Source organism: Cucurbita moschata, unplaced genomic scaffold, assembly GCF_002738365.1.
Source record: "Cucurbita moschata cultivar Rifu unplaced genomic scaffold, Cmos_1.0 Cmo_Scf00045, whole genome shotgun sequence".
Classification (NCBI taxonomy): domain Eukaryota; kingdom Viridiplantae; phylum Streptophyta; class Magnoliopsida; order Cucurbitales; family Cucurbitaceae; genus Cucurbita; species Cucurbita moschata.
In genome coordinates, this window is record NW_019268561.1 from 949,428 (window position 1) to 966,583 (window position 17,156).

A 17,156-nucleotide genomic window follows, 5' to 3' on the forward strand; every position below is an offset into this window, starting at 1 on the left:
AGCCAGACATCAGGTGATGTGTCAGCGAGAAGATTGTTCCCTGAAGGAGGTAGACACGAGGCAGTGTGTCAATAAGGACGCTAGACCCAAAATGGGTGAATTTGGTGAGGTCCCACGTTGATTGGAAAAAGAAACATCTGTCATCGAAGAGGTTGGGCCTTGAAAAAGGGTGGATTGTGATATCTGATAGACATGTGTTGGGGAGGAGAACAAAAATTATCAAATAATAATATTAAAAAAAAAAAACAAATATGCAAAAAGAGAGAATGTATCTACCAAAAAAAACCGGATCACATCGGCAAAATAATGAATTTATAAAAATAATAAATAAATGAATATGATGATGAATTAAAATGTCTATAAATACTATATCTACACAGAGATTGGAAACACGTACCTAGTAATATTCAGGATCATAATTCTGAATTTTGTTATATGTTTAATGGAACGTTCAAATTTTGAAGTTCACTCTCGATCTCTTTCGCAAAGAATATATTATCGTTTGAATACTACACATGTCATTCCATTATTTGAGTTGGTAAACTAAAATTAAAATTAAAGAAAAATATATTTGTTAAAAGAAAAAAATAAACTACGAAATTAAAGATTTTTTTTTTTTGTTATCAATTAAAATAAAAATGTCTCTACCTAGTTATAATTGGAATCTTTTTAGTTCAGCATTTAATTCTTCTAATTCCTTCCGAGTTTGCAACATTATATCATCATTTGAAAATTGTTTGTATGATTCATTATTTGTGCAAGTGGACGGTCTAAAAAAAACTATATTACTATTTAAAACGGAAAAAATATATATATATTTTTTTATTTTTCAATCAAAATAAAAAGGGTCATCTGACTAATCATTTTCAAGTTCTGCATCTCATTCTCGAACCTTATATCATCATCCGAATGTTGATGGTATGATTCCATTATTTGGCTAGGTGGGCTGTCCAAAATTAAAAAATATATATATATTTATAAATATTGTTAAAAGAAAAAAAAAATTACACCTACCAAATAATATTATTCTTTAAGATAGAAAATATATATATATTTTTTTTATTATCGATCAAAATAAAAACTTATCGCCTACCATTCATGATCATGACTTAAATTCAATTCCTTCTTGAACTCACTTGCAAACATCGTATCATGATTTGTCTGATGTGATTCAAATATTTGTGCAGGTGGACGGTGCAAAATTAAAAAAAAAAAAATTCATACAAACAAAATTAAATTATATTTTTTAAAGTAAATTATTAAATAAAATATACTAACATTCATGCTTGAGTGATCAAATTAGATTTTGATCATATATGTTTTGTTTGGGTTGTTGTAGTTGTTGGGCAATTTGAAGGATTTTTGTATTCTTGTCGAGACTGCATTTTTTATTCGAATGACGAGAGTACGTACAAATCATACACGAACACTTTTGGTATGAAAATAGAATCAATTGTGTACTCCCGCATGATCCGAGAACAATCATTGTCATTAGCTTTGTCTTTAGGAGTCTCGTAATGAAACTGTTTGATGGTACCAATTAGAACATTATTAACCGAAGAAAATACTCGTTGGCATTTGTTTTCACCGGTACGAGTGGTACCATTAGAGCCAACTTTTCTAATAGCACTATATTTTTTAATATTGAAGTTGTGAATAAGTAAATTTCTTTGTCATCGATCCCTCCATATTGTTGCCATATTGGAGAAGGCTCTTGTGTGTAAAGATCGATCACAGTAAGCACAATTAGTGGAACGGTTTCTCCAACAATCTTGTGGAAAAGATAATAGCTCAATAATTCTTCGTCAGTAGAAGCGAGGACGCAGCCGAACGGGAGTGGCTTGAATTTAATTCTTTTTCAAACTAACTTGCAAACATCGTATCATCATTTGAAAATTGATGATGTGATTCCAATATTTATGCATTGGGACGGCTCAAAATTAAAAAAAAAAAAAAACGTGGTTAAAAAAATAAATAAATTCATACCAATAAAATTAAATTATTTTTTTAAAGCCAATTATAAAATAAAAATATATGTACGGGATGGATAAGAGATGATACTTAACATTCATGTTCGGAGTGATTTGTTGTAGTTCGAAATTTTGATCATATATATATGTATGTATGATTGTTATAGTGATTGTTGTTGTTAGGCAGTTTGAGAGCTTACGGAACGAGAGCTTACGTTTAACTATTTAGGGAGTACTTTGGCCGAGGCCAACCAAGTAAGTGGCCTTACTATAGGATAGGCTAAAAATTGTACGAGTTATGATGATGTATGAACTATGTCGTACGATGCGGTATATGAGTTATGATGATGTGTAGGTTACGATACTTGATGATGTATGCAGTATATATATATTTTGATGAATGACGTACTTGATATGTTTGATGCATTTTGTGGCAATATAATGAGTATGATGATTGCATGACGTTTACCTTAATATGATGATGTTTTCCATATTGAGCATGTTATATGATGATGAGTGCCATATTGCATCATGTCGTTAGATCGACATAGGACACAACCCTAAGAGCGTGAAAATGATATTAATATAAATATCCACAAGTATGTGTTACCTATAGTAACAAAGAGATGAGACTAGAGGGTTGTGTCAAAAGGGACATTATGATGGATTTAGAGGGACCTCATGCATATTGTATGTCGTAAGCATAGGGCTACTTCCCCTAGAGATGATGAGTGCGAACGTGCACCATATGATGAGCGCGAATGCGCACAGGTGTGAATGCACACAGATGATGGTATTCATGAGGCGCATGACACTATGGGGTTCCGCTGACCTCTAGACGTCGTTACAGATTAGCTTGACCAGAGGGTCCTGGGGGTGTGCGAGTGCCGTGGGGATTCACACTCGCACGTGTGAGTCGTGTGTAGGGAAGTACTACACATCAAATTTTTCCGAGACTGGAGGCCACCCCTAAGATGATTAGAGATAGGTCCCTAATTCATGATTGCATGTGTTTGCATTAGCCTGGCCCCTATAGTGGGGTCACTTACTGAGTATTTCTTCGGCCGTGTGCCATATTGTTTTTCAGGTAAAGGCAAGGCTCCCATGTACGGTTGACGGTGACATCGTGATCAGAGACTGTGGCGCGTGCATAGGATAGTTGCATATTTAAAATTCCTAGTCTTGGTTAGGATAGGGGGTTTGCATTTCATTCATTTAAATTATTTAATTTGTAACTGTTTTTATCTTTTTTGAACTCCACCATGATGTTTGAAACACGTAAGTCCGGCAATGTTTTCTAATGTTTGAACGTATTTTGAAGTATTAAAATTTTCCGCTAATAAAGATGAGCATTCTTAGATTTATATTCTGCATTAGAGATGAGCATGAGACGTCAGTGGCGACTCTAGATATGTGAAAATTTAGAGTCGGTACAATCATTGATCCCTCCACATTGTTGCCATATTAGAGAAGGCTCTTGTGTGTAAAGATCGATCATAGGAAGCGCAATTGGTGGAACGGTTTCTCCAACAATCTTGTGGAAGATAATAGCTCAATAATTCTTCGTTAGTAGGAGCGAAGACGTAACCGAACGGGAGTGACTTGAATTTAATTTTTTTTCAAACTAACTTGCAAACATCATATCATTGTTTGAAAATTGATGATGTGATTCCCATATTTATGCATGTGGACTCGACTAGACTGTGCACAATTTAAAAAAAAAACAATATTTATGAATATGCTTACAAAAATAAATAAATTCATACAAAAAAAATTAAATTATTTTTTAAAGCCAATTATAAAATAAAATATATCATTCGATAAGAAATGATACTTAACATTCATGTTGGGAGTGATTTGATGTAGTTCGGAATTTTGATCATACATGTATGTATGCATTGTTGTAGTGGTTGTTGTTGTTGGGTAGTTTGAGGCAAATGATTTTTGTATTCTTATCGAAACTGCATTTTTTAAGTTTTTTAATATCCTTTTTCGAATCACAGAGTACAAAGTAGGTAGGAATCATGCATGAATTCTTTAGATATGGAAGTATGAGCAATTGTGTACTCCCGCATGATCCAAGAACAATCATTGTCATAAGCTTTGTCTTCAGGAGTCTCGTAATGAAACTGATGCTACCAATTAGGGCATTACTAATAGAAGAAAATACGTGTTGATCTTTGTTTTCACCGCTCCAAGTGGCACCATTAGAGACAACTTTTCTAATAATACCAGATTTTTTCATTGAAGTTGGTGAAGAAGTAGATTTCTTTGTCATCAATTCCTCCACATTGTTGTCATATTAGAGAAGGCTCTTGTATGTAAAGATCGATCACAGGAAGCGCAATTGGTGGAACGGTTTCTCCAACAATCTTGTGGAAAATATAATAACTCAATAATTCTTCGTTAATAGGAGCGAGGACGCAACCAAACACAAGTGGCTTGAATTTAATTTTTTTTTCAAACTAACTTAAACATCATATCATCCTTTGAAAATTGATGATGTGATTCCAATATTTATGCACGTGGATTGGACTGGACTGGACTATGCAAAATTAAAAAAAAAAAAAAAAACAATATTTATGAACATGGTTAAAAAATAAATAAATTCATACAAACAAAATTAAATTATTTTTTGAAGCCAATATAAAATAAAAAATACCATTGGATAAGAAATGATACTTTTGGGAGTGATTTGTTGTAGTTCGGAATTTTGATCATATATGTATGTATGCATTGTTGCAGTGGTTGTTGTTGTTGGGCAATTTGAAGCAAATGATTTTTGTATTCTTATCGAGACTGCATTTTTTACGTTTTTTAACATCCTTCTTCGAATCACGCAGAGTATGTAGGAATCATCCACGAATTCTTTAGGTATGAAAGTATGATCAATTGTGTACTACCACATGATCCAAGAACAATCATTGTCATTAGCTTTGTCTTCAGGAGTCTCGTGAGTCTTGTAATGAAACCGTTTGATGCTACCAATTAGAACATTAGTGAGAGAAGAAAATACTTGTTGACCTTTGTTTTCAACGCTCCAAGTGGCACCATTAGAGCCAACTTTTCTAATAACACCAGATTTCTTAAGTTGGTGAAGAAGTAGATTTCTTTATGATCGATCCCTCCACATTGTTGCCATATTAGAGAAGGCTCTTGTGTGTAAAGATCGATCACAGGAAGCGCAATTGGTGGAACGGTTTCTCCAACAATCTTGTGGAAAAGATAATAGCTCAATAATTCTTGTCAATAGGAGGGAGGACGCAACCGAACGTGAGTGGCTTGAATTTAATTCTTTTTCAAACTAACTTGCAAACATCATATCATCCTTTGAAAATTGATGATGTGATTCCAATATTTATGCATGTGGACGGTCGTGGACGGTGCAAAATTAAAAAAAAAAAAAACAATATTTAGAAACATTTAAAAAATAAATAAATTCATACAAACAAAATTAAATTATTTTTTAAATCCAATTATAAAATAAAAATATACCATTCTATAAGAAATGATAACTTAACATTCATGTTGGGAGTGATTTGTTGTAGTTCGGAATTTTGATCATATATGTATGTATTGTTGTAGTGGTTGTTGTTGTTGGACAGTTTGAAGCAAATGATTTTTGTATTTTTATCGAGACTGCATCTTTTACGTTTTTTAACATCCTTCTTCGAATCACGCAGAGTACGTAGGAATCATCCATGAATTCTTTAGGTATGAAAGTATGATCAATTGTGTACTAACGACGCATGACCCAAGAACAATCATTGTCATTAGCTTTATCTTCAGGAGTCTTGTAATGAAACCATTTGATGCTACCAATTAGGACATTACTAATAGAAGAAAATACTTGTTGACCTTTGTTTTCACCGTTCCAAGTGGCACCATTAGAGACAACTTTTCTAATAACACCAGATTTCTTCTTATTGAAGTTTGTAAAGAAGTAGATTTCTATGTCATCGATTCCTCCACATTGTTGCCATATTAGAGAAGGCTCTTGTGTGTAAAGATCGATCACAGAAAGCGAAATTGGTGGAACGGTCTCTCCAACAATTTTGTGGAAAAGATAATAGCTCAATAATTTTTCGTAAGTAGGAAGCGAGGACTCAACTGAACAGAAGTGGCTTGAATTTAATTCTTTTTCAAACTAACTTGCAAACATCATATCATCCTCCCAAAATTGATGATGTGATTCCAATATTTATGCATGTGTACTGTACTGGACTATGCAAAATTAAAAAAAAAAACAATATTTATTAACATGGTTAAAAAATAAATAAATTCATACAAACAAAATAAAATTATTTTTTAAAGGCAATTATAAAATAAAAATATACCATTAGATAAGAAATGATACTTAACATTCATGTTGGGAGTGATTTGTTGTTTTGATCATATATGTATGTATGCATTGTTGTACTGTTTGTTGTTGTTGTTGGGTAGTTTGAGGCAAATGATTTTTGTATTCTTATCGACACTGCATTTTTTTTACGTTTTTTAACATCCTTCTTCGAATCACGCAGAGTACGTACGAATCATGCATGAATTTTTTAGGTATGAAAGTATGATCAATTGTGTACTCCCGCATGATCCAAGAACAATCATTGTCATAAGCTTTGTCTTTAGGAGTCTCGTAATGAAACCGTTTGATGCTACCAATTAGGACATTACTAATAGAAGAAAATACTTGTTGACCTTTGTTTTCACCGCTCCAAGTGGCACCATTCGAGGCAACTTTTCTAATAACACCAGATTTCTTCTTATTGAAGTTTGTGAAGAAGTAGATTTCTTTGTCATCGATCCCTCCACATTGTTGCCATATTAGAGAAGGCTCTTATTTGTAAAGATCGATCACAGAAAGCGAAATTGGTGGAACGGTTTCTCCAACAATCTTGTGGAAAAGATAATAGCTCAATAATTATTCGTAAGTAGGAGCGAGGATGCAACCGAACAGGAGTGGCTTGAATTTAATTCTTTTTCAAACTAACTTCCAAACATCATATCATCCTCTCAAAATTGATGATGTGATTCCAATATTTATGCATGTGGATTGTACTGGACCGTGCAAAATTAAATATAAAAAATAATATTTATTAATATGGTTAAAAAATAAATAAATTCATACAAACAAAATTAAATTATTTTTTTAAAGCCAATTATAAAATAAAAATATACTACTCCATAATAAATGATACTTAACGTTCATGGTGGGAGTGACTTGTTGTAGTTCAGAATTTAGATCATATATGTATATATGCTATATTACTCCATAATAAATGATACTTAACGTTCATGGTGGGAGTGACTTGTTGTAGTTCAGAATTTAGATCATATATGTATATATGCATTGTTGTAGTGGTTGTTGTTGTTGGGCAGTTTGAGGTAAATGCTTTTTGTATTTTGTCGAGACTTCATTTTTTTACGTTTTTTAACCTCTTTCTTCGAATCACGCATAGTACAGAGTACGTAGGAATCATCCATGAATTCTTTAGGTATGAAAGTATGATCAATTGTGTACTCCCGCATGATCCAAGAACAATCATTGTCATTAGCTTTGTCTTTAGGAGTCTCGTAATGAAACCGTTTGATAGTACCAATTACAACATTATTAACCGAAGAAAATACTCGTTGACCTTTGTTTTCACCGCTCCAAGTGGCACCATTAGAGCCAACTTTTCTAATGACACGAGATTTCTTCTCATTGAAGTTGTGAAGAGGTAGATTTCTTTATCATCGATTCCTCCACATTGTTGCCATATTAGAGATGTCTCTTGTGTGTAAAGATCGATCACAGTGGAACGGTTACTCCAACAATCTTGTGGAAAAGATAATAGCTCAATAATTCTTCATCGGTAGGAGCGAAGACGTAGCCGAACGGGAGTGACTTGAATTTAATTCTTTTTTGAACTAACCTGCAAACATCATATCATCGTTTAAAATGGATGATGTGATTCCAATATTTGTGCATGTGGACTAGACTGGACTGTGCAAAATTCAAAAGAATATATATATATATATATATATTTCTATGAACATCGTTAAAAAAAATTCATACCAACCGAATTTAATTATTTTTTAAAGTCAATTATAAAATAAAAATATACGACTTTTGTGGATAAGAAATGATACGTAACATTGAGTGATTTCTTGTAGTTCGGAATTTTTATCATTTATGTGTGTATTGGAGTGGTGGTTGTTGTTAGGCAGTTTGAGACAAATTGATTTTTGTATTCCTGTCGAGATTGCATTTTTTACGTTTTTTGAACATCCTTCTTCGAATCGTGCAGAGTACATAGAAATCATACACGAACACTTTTGGTATGAAAGTAGGATCAATTGTGTACTCCCGCATGATCCAAGAACAATCATTGTCATTAGCTTTGTCTTTAGGAGTCTCGTAATAAAATCGTTTGATAGTACTAATTAGAACATTGTTAACCGAAGAAAATACTCGTTGACCTTAGTTTTCACCTCTCCAAGTGTCACCATTAGAGCCAACTTTTCTAATGACACAAGATTTCTTCTCATTGAAGTTGTGAAGAAGTAGATTTCTTTATCATCGATCCCTCTACATTGTTGCCATAGCTCTTGTGTGTAAAGATCGATCACAGGAAGAGCAATTGGTGGAACGGTTTCTCCAACAATCTTATGAAAAAGATAATAGCTCAATAATTCTTCGTCGGTAGGAGCGAAGACGTAGCCGAACGGGAGTGGCTTGAATTTAATTCTTTTTCAAACTAACCTGCAAACATCGTATCATCATTTGAAAATTGATGATGTGATTCCAATATTTGTACATGTGGACTAAACTGGACTGTGCAAATTAAAAAAAAAAAAAAAATATATATATATATATATATATATATATATATATATATATATATATATTTATTTATTTATTTATGTATGAACATCCTTACAAAAAAAATTCATACCAACAAAATTAAATTATTTTTTAAAGTCAATTATAAAATAAAAATATACGATTTTGTCGATAAGAAATGATACGTAACATTGAGTGATTTCCTGGAGTTCAGAATTTTGAACATATATGTGTGCATTGTAGCTGTGGTTGTAGTTGGGCAGTTTGAGGCAAATGATTTTTGTATTCTTGTCGAGACTGCATTTTTTACGTTTTTTTAACATCCTTCTTCGAATCCCGCAGAGTACATAGAAATCATACACGAACACTTTTGGTATGAAAGTAAGATCATTGTCATTAGCTTTGTCTTTAGGAGTCTCGTAATGAAACCGTTTGATAGTACCAATTAGAACATTATTAACCGAAGAAAATACTGTTACCTTTGTTTTCACTACTCCAAGTGGCACCATAGCTCAATAATTCTTCCTCGGTAGGAGCGAAGACGTAGCCGAACGGGAGTGGCTTGAATTTAATTCTTTTTCAAACTAACTTGCAAACATCATATCATCATTTGAAAATTGATGATTGATTCCCATATTTGTGCATGTGAACTAGACTGGACTGTGCAAAATTAAAAAAAAAATATATATATATTTATGAACATTCTTACAAAAATAAATAAATTTATACAAATTAAATTAAATTATTTGTAAAGTCAATTATAAAATAAAAATATACGACTTTTGTCGATAAGAAATGATACGTAACATTGAGTGATTCCTTGTAGTTTGGAATTTTGATCATATATGTGTGCACTGTAGTGGTGGTTGTTTTGTGCAGTTTGAGGCAAATGATTTTTGTATTCTTGTCGAGACGGCATTTTTTTACCTTTTTTGAATATCCTTCTTCGAATCGTGTAGAGTACATAGAAATCATACACGAACACTTTTGGTATGAAAGTAGGATCAATTGTGTACTCCCGCATGATCCAAAAACAATCATTGTCATTAGCTTTGTCTTTAGGAGTCTCGTAATGAAACCGTTTGATAGTATCAATTAGAACATTGTTAATCGAAGAAAATACTTGCTGACCTTTGTTTCCACCGCTCCAAGTGGCACCATTAGAGCCAACTTTTCTAATGACACGAGATTTCTTCTCATTGAAGTTGTGAAGAAGTAGATTTCTTTATCATCGATCCCTCCACATTGTTGCCATATTAGAGAAGGCTCTTGTGTGTAAAGATCGATCACAGGAAGCGCAATTGGTGGAACGGTTTCTCCAACAATCTTGTGGAAAAGATAATAGCTCAATAATTCTTTGTTAGTAGAAGCAAAGACGCAGCGGAATGGGAGTGGCTTGAATTTAATTTTTTTTCAAACCAACTTGCAAACATTATATCATCATTTGAAAATTGATGATGTGATTCCAATATTTATGTATGTGGACTAGACTATACCGTGCAAAATTTAAAAAAAAATAATATTTATGAACATGGTTAAAAAATAAATAAATTCATACAAACTAAATTAAATTATTTTTTTTATAGTCAATTATAAAATAAAAATATACGACTTCATAAGAAATGATACTTAACATTCATGTTGGAAGTGATTTGCTGTAGTTCGGAATTTTGATCATATATGTATGCATTGTTGTAGTGGTGGTTGTTGTTGGGCAGTTTGAGGCAAAGGATTTTTGTATTCTTGTTGAGACTGCATTTTTTAAGTTTTTTAATATCCTTTTTCGAATCACAGAGTACAAAGTAGGTAGGAATCATGCATGAATTCTTTAGATATGGAAGTATGAGCAATTGTGTACTCCCGCATGATCCAAGAACAATCATTGTCATTAGCTTTGTTTTTAGGAGTCTCGTAATGAAATCGTTTGATGCTGCCAATTAGGACATTACTAATAGAAGAAAATACTCGTTGACCTTTGTTTTCACGGCTCCAAGTGGCACCATTAGAGTCAACTTTTCTAATAACACCAGATTTCTTCTTATTGAAGTTTGTGAAGAAGTATTTCTTTGTCATCGATCTCTCCACATTGTTGCATATTAGAGAAGGCTCTTATGTGTAAAGATCGAGCACAGGAAGCGCAATTGGTGAAACGGTTTCTCCAAAAATCTTGTGAAAAAGATAATAGCTCAATAATTCTTCGTCGGTAGGAGCGAAAACGTAACCGAACGGGAATGACTTGAATTTAATTCTTTTTCAAACTAACTTGCAAACATTATATCATCATTTGAAAATTAGTGATGGGATTACAATATTTCTGCATGTGCTCTAAACTGGACTGTGCAAAATTTAAAACTATATATATATATTTATGAACATCGTTACAGAAAAAAATTTCATACCAACAAAATTAAATTATTTTTTAAAGTCAATTATAAAATAAAAATATACGACTTTTGTTGGTAAGAAATGATACGTAACATTGAGTGATTTCTTGTAGTTCGGAATTTTAATCATATATGTGTATTGTTGTAGTGGTTGTTGTTGTTGGCCAGTTTGAGGCACATGATTTTTGTATTCTTGTCAAGACTACATTTTTTACGTTTTTTAACCTCGTTCTTCGAATCGCGCAGAGTACATAGAAATCATTCACGAACACTTTTGGTATTAAAGAAGGATCAATTGTGTACTCCCGCATGATCCAAGAACAATCATTGTCATTAGCTTTGTCTTTAGGAGTCTCGTAATAAAACCGTTTGATAGTACTAATTAGAACATTGTTAACCGAAGAAAATACTCGTTGACCTTTGTTTTCACCTCTCCAAGTGTCACCATTAGAGCCAACTTTTCTAATGACACGAGATTTCTTCTCATTGAAGTTGTGAAGGAGTAGATTTCTTTATCATCGATCCCTCCACATTGTTGCCATATTAGAGAAGGCTCTTGTGTGTAAAGATCGATCACAGGAAGCGTAATTGGTGGAACGGTTTCTCCAACAATCTTGTGGAAAAGATAATAGCTCAATAATTTTTCGTTAGTAGGAGCGAGAACGTAGCCGAACCGGAATAGCTTGAATTTAATTCTTTTTCAAACTAACCTGCAAACATCATGTCATCATTTGAAAATGGATGATGTGATTCAAATATTTATGCATGTGGATTGGCTGGACGGTGCAAAATTAAAAAAAAAAAAAAAACAATAGTTATGATATGTTTTATTTCGCATTAGAATATCAGTGAGAATACTACTATCCTTATATTTGTTTCGGGACGACATTGGTAGTTATCAATTGTTGAAGAGAATACTGCTATTCTTATATTTTTTCCTCCCAATTCATATACCAAAGTTTAGTAATGTCCTTAAGATTTTCCATACTCATCTTAATATCGCATGAGTCTTATATAAATTTTCGTAATATTTTGAGTATTTCAAAATCTTAAAAACATCTTATAATTCTCATAAGGATATTTTGGTCATTTACCATCCCAAATTTTCTTTTAATTCCTGACCTATTTCAATGTACCTGTCATTTGTATAATCCCTTTCTACCATAAAAGAGGACTCCCGGTCAACTCTCATTTTATTTAGAGATTAGTTTTGATTGGTACATAATTAGAGGACATTTTAGTCATTTTATACATGTCCTTGGTTTAGCCCATTATCCTACCATGATCACCAAAATTTCATACATAAGCATTGTATTGATTCTTTTCATAAATCTCATGACCAATCGAAGGTAGGCTTGTGACTCGGACGCTTCATTGACATTAATGTTCACGTGGACAATAAATTTGGCAAACTTACTCAATTTTAATCTCAAGATATTCATTTTTTTTAATGATGATTTCATGAACTCATCCATAGTTTTACTATTGGGTACGTTACATTGTTCTATAGTCAAATTCTCTCAATTTTGGTAAAGGTTCAATAATTAACCTCCTTGCTCATAATCTCATTTTTTATTTTTAACCATCAATAAACATCACTGATCAACAATTTTTTTTTTTCAAACTCTAGTAATATGGATGAACAAAATTCTAATCTAAAAATTGGTATTATATACAAGCAACAGATATATTATAGATGCCATAAAACTTGGATACTTAACAAAAATCAAGTTAGACAGCCTTAGAAATAACTATGATAATACCCGTCCGGAGCTTTTTATATGACAATTGATATTTCTTTATATAACAATTTGTTTAGGTTGAGCTTTTTGCAATGAACGTAATAAAAATTACACCACACTTTTAGTTGATTTAGAGACAATGTCTATCTCTATCATTCTGGTGTATCCCAACCCAAGTCTATTTTAAATCTAGACAATGCTCACCTCTGTCATTCTGGTGTATCCCAACCTAAGTCTATCTTAAATCTATCTTTTCTTACATTTAAGGTATATTCACAATCTCATACGGTAGTCCCTCTCCATATACTTCTAAAATTTTGACCATGATCGTAATGCCTCATCCAAGCTTTGCCTCAATAATTTTAAATCGCCCCATAACTTCCATAATTGCCATTGTATTATTATTATTATTATTATTATTTAATTTCAACTCGTATTAAGGCCGGAAAGTTTTCTACATCTCACTCCTTCCAAAGCTCAGCTTCCATTAAAGACACTTATGTCATTCACCAATACACATTTTAAATTTGTATAGTCTTAATTTTTTCTTTCTTTTTTTTCGAGTGGTAAAGCCAAATCACCTTTTTTTTTTTTTTGTATAGTCTTAATTTTTTCTTTCTTTTTTTTCGAGTGGTAAAGCCAAATCACCTTTTTTTTTTTTTTCATATTTTAATAATATTTACCTTACAAAATTTTATTTCAAGATACTACCTCTTTAATATCTATAGCATACTATAAGATATTATCATTTATCAAGCTTCCTAGGTCATTTTCATTTCATTTGAAATTACTTAGACGTCAATATACGTTGGTACATTCCTTTTCATCTCTACAGTCATAACACTAAGTAAATTTATCTATGTTCGAGACGTCTAACTGAAGCATATGACATTCCTTAGCAAAATCATTTTCACGCATACACTAACATTTAGTAGCTTACTAAAACTATAGCTACCCATTCACAGTACCAACATCAATAAGTCTAAATATCATCAATACAACAATTTACATTCACATCTCATACAAGGTAAAACATAACATTCTATATTATAATAAAAATAAAATTAAACTAACAATAACGCAGTGAATTATGATACAGTCAATGATGTAAAAAAAAAATCAATTATGAGTTATATTTTATAATGACCAAACAATAACAACAACGCAATCAACGACATTTCATTTTACTATCCTATGCAAGACATACCTGATGGAGACGGGGCATCGACGGTGGGACCATGAACATGCCAAGCCTACATTGTAAGCTAGTCTATAAGATTTGTAACCTAGAGCTCTAATACGAACGGTAACGACCTAAAATTTTCTACTTAATTTAAGGTCGTTACTGTATACATATCATGAACATTGAATGCGAAAAGACTTCATTTAAATTCCATAAAAAGTAACCTTTGTCTTAAAACACAGCCATGGACTTACGTGATTCGAAAACACCTTTAAGATGACACAACAAAAGGCTAAATAAAACAAATAAACATTTAAATTAAAATCATCTTATTCCTAAGTCTAAGAAACTAAATACCACTGCCCTATGCATGTGTTATGGTCTCAAATTGTGATGCCGTCGTCAGCCGTGCATGAATGCTTTGCCTTAACCTGAAAAATGTAGTAGCACATGACTTGAGTATTTAAAGAAATATCAAGTGACCCCATTATTGGAGGTTAAATGCAAGAACATACAAATGCAATAACGGGACCTATCATTTCAATCTATTTACCTACGGTACTGTCCTAACGGGTAACTTGGATGTGTACCATATACTCTACACACAGCCAATACGTGCGAGTATGGACTCACTAGTCAGTTCGCACACCGTTGGGCCACTTTCCTTGTCGGGCGAGCATACTTTGGGAGCTCCTTAGGCCAAACACCCGTTAGAACTAGTAATAGCCACGACAACATTATGTAAAACAAAATGATTATACCCCTGCCGACAGCATTATGTAAAACATAATGATCGTACCCCTGCCCATCGTGATGAAATAGGGGTATCCCCAATGCATGAGATCCCAATATTTTTCCATTTTCGACATTATTAAATATAACCACGCTATCGTTTTACATTCATATCATATCTTTTCTCATTTTTCATTTTTCATATCATGCATAATTCTAACAGGGTTGTATTTCATTTCATTTATCGTGATATCATGTCATTCATAACATACTATGTCCATACAATTTAGAAAACATAACATAACGCTCAATGCTTCGTGGTCATATTGTTCCTTAACTTATTATAGTCTTAACGTTCTTATACCTATCACAGTCATATCGTTACGTGAATGTACCTTAGTCATATCATCATAGGAACGTATTCTAACGCTATCGTTCTATCAATCTATCACAAACCTATCCCTTTCTAACCATAACCTAACCGTATTCTTTCATCAATATCTCCTATCCATAGCACTCCGGTATGTAACCTAATCTTAATGTTTCATGAACGTATCTTACTCCTATCGTTACATTTTGTTTTGTGCATCCTTCTCGTATCCTATCTCAAACATATCATTTAACACATCGTACCGTAATTATTATCATACAATTCACATATTATAACATATACATAACATATAAGAAGCATATCGATCCACAGACAATTCACACATATCAATATACATGACATGTGCAGAACCACGGGGCACGTGTCAACATCAAATATAACTTACCGAGAAATCTCAAATCTCTCTCCCATGTAAATCTTCGTCATTTCCTATAAATCTGATGTGAGGCATTTTTGTTTTCTCAAATCTGACATTTTTTCATTTCTGTTTTATTTTTAGTATTTTTTTATTAATTTATTATTATTACCGGGAAATGGACTACGTTAGCGAAGAGAAATGGGAAAGAATTGTTTTTATTTTATTTTATTTAATTATTAATTAATTATTATTATTTTAAACCTAATAATAATTTTTGTTTATTTATTTATTTTTATTTTTATTTTTGGGCTATTACAATATTTTTTTTAGTCTAACTTAATTTTTAGGTATTAAAATTTCTTCCACCCCACAAATTTACTAAAAACATACCTCTAAATTTTGTACATGATTATGAGAGCATGCATACATACATCTAAGAAATTGGAAAACGACGACACTCTATATTTTACAAAAATAAAATCGTGAGAGATGAAAAAAAAAATACGTGCATAAAATTTTACCTTTTCAAAGTTTTGATAAAGGCGAGTTAGCTTACTCTCCTTGCACGATGACTTAGTTAAGCAATCGTTGATTTAAATAGTTTAAATAATAATAATGGATAAATGAATATGGAATGAAATTAATTTATAAGTTTTTAAAAATTGGTTTAAAAAAGATTTACTTCACCCATTTAAATTATTTTTGCTTAACAGAACATTTTTTATTTTATATTTTTAAATGTTTAAATTTTAGTCAGTTTTAATAAATCTAATCTTAAAGCTATTTTTAAATTTTTATTGTTAGTTCATTGTTAATTTTTGGAAATGTTTTCGTATTTTATTTATTTATTTTTTTTTTTACAAAATTAAAATATGTGTTAATTGTTTAAAGACAGAAATTAAAAAAAAAAAAAATCAAATTAAAAGAGTACAAATGTCACTATCATTGCCCACTGTAATGATTGTGACTCTTTTGTCCTTTCCCCTGTCTTCTCCAGACCTTTTGCAAAAGGGTATTAATTGTCTATTTACTTTTATTTATTTATTTAATTTGAAATTAGAATCATTTCAGTCAAAATTGGATATTCTTTATTTTTACTTTTCTTATTAAAATAATATCACTTTTTATTATTCTTCCTTTTAAATAATTGACTTAGACTAACTTTTCTAAAAAAAATTATTATCTAATCACTCATAAATAAATTTATTTATTTATTTTAGAGTAATTTCTACCTAATTTAAATTAATTAGTCGCCTAAAATTATAAATTTATTGTAAATAGCTGTATTTATTTAATCATACACATATATTAAGAAAAATATATAAGATTTTTTTTAAAAGAAAATGAAAAAAAATATATATATATATATAAAATATATATTTGGATAAATTATCACTCTTCTATTCGGAAGGAAGCAAAGTTACGAGAGCTCATGCTCAAAGTGTACAATATCATACTATTGTGAGAGTAGTATTTATCTATCATGGTATCAGAGCCATGCCGTAAACTTAGCTAATAGATGGGTAAATTCTCAAATGTCGAATAAATGATTCCAGAAGAAAAGGAGTCGAGC

At 31.6% G+C, this 17,156-nt stretch overlaps 1 protein-coding gene across 2 annotated transcripts in view; it reads left to right on the forward strand.

The window, feature by feature from the left end:
• Positions 1 to 5,653: 5,653 nt before the first annotated feature.
• LOC111434600 (glutamate-1-semialdehyde 2,1-aminomutase 2, chloroplastic-like) overlaps positions 5,654 to 17,156 on the forward strand; it is a 30,498-nt gene continuing 18,995 nt past the window's right edge. The window contains exons 1-2 of one of the 2 annotated variants that reach the window (XM_023072058.1): positions 5,654 to 5,658; positions 17,103 to 17,106. In XM_023072058.1, coding sequence (XP_022927826.1) covers positions 17,103 to 17,106 — 4 coding nt within the window. In that variant the 5' untranslated portion in view covers positions 5,654 to 5,658. Of the gene's footprint in view, positions 5,659 to 6,493; positions 6,499 to 17,102; positions 17,107 to 17,156 lie in introns of those variants that run through there. The other variant, XM_023072059.1, reaches the window with a different exon arrangement.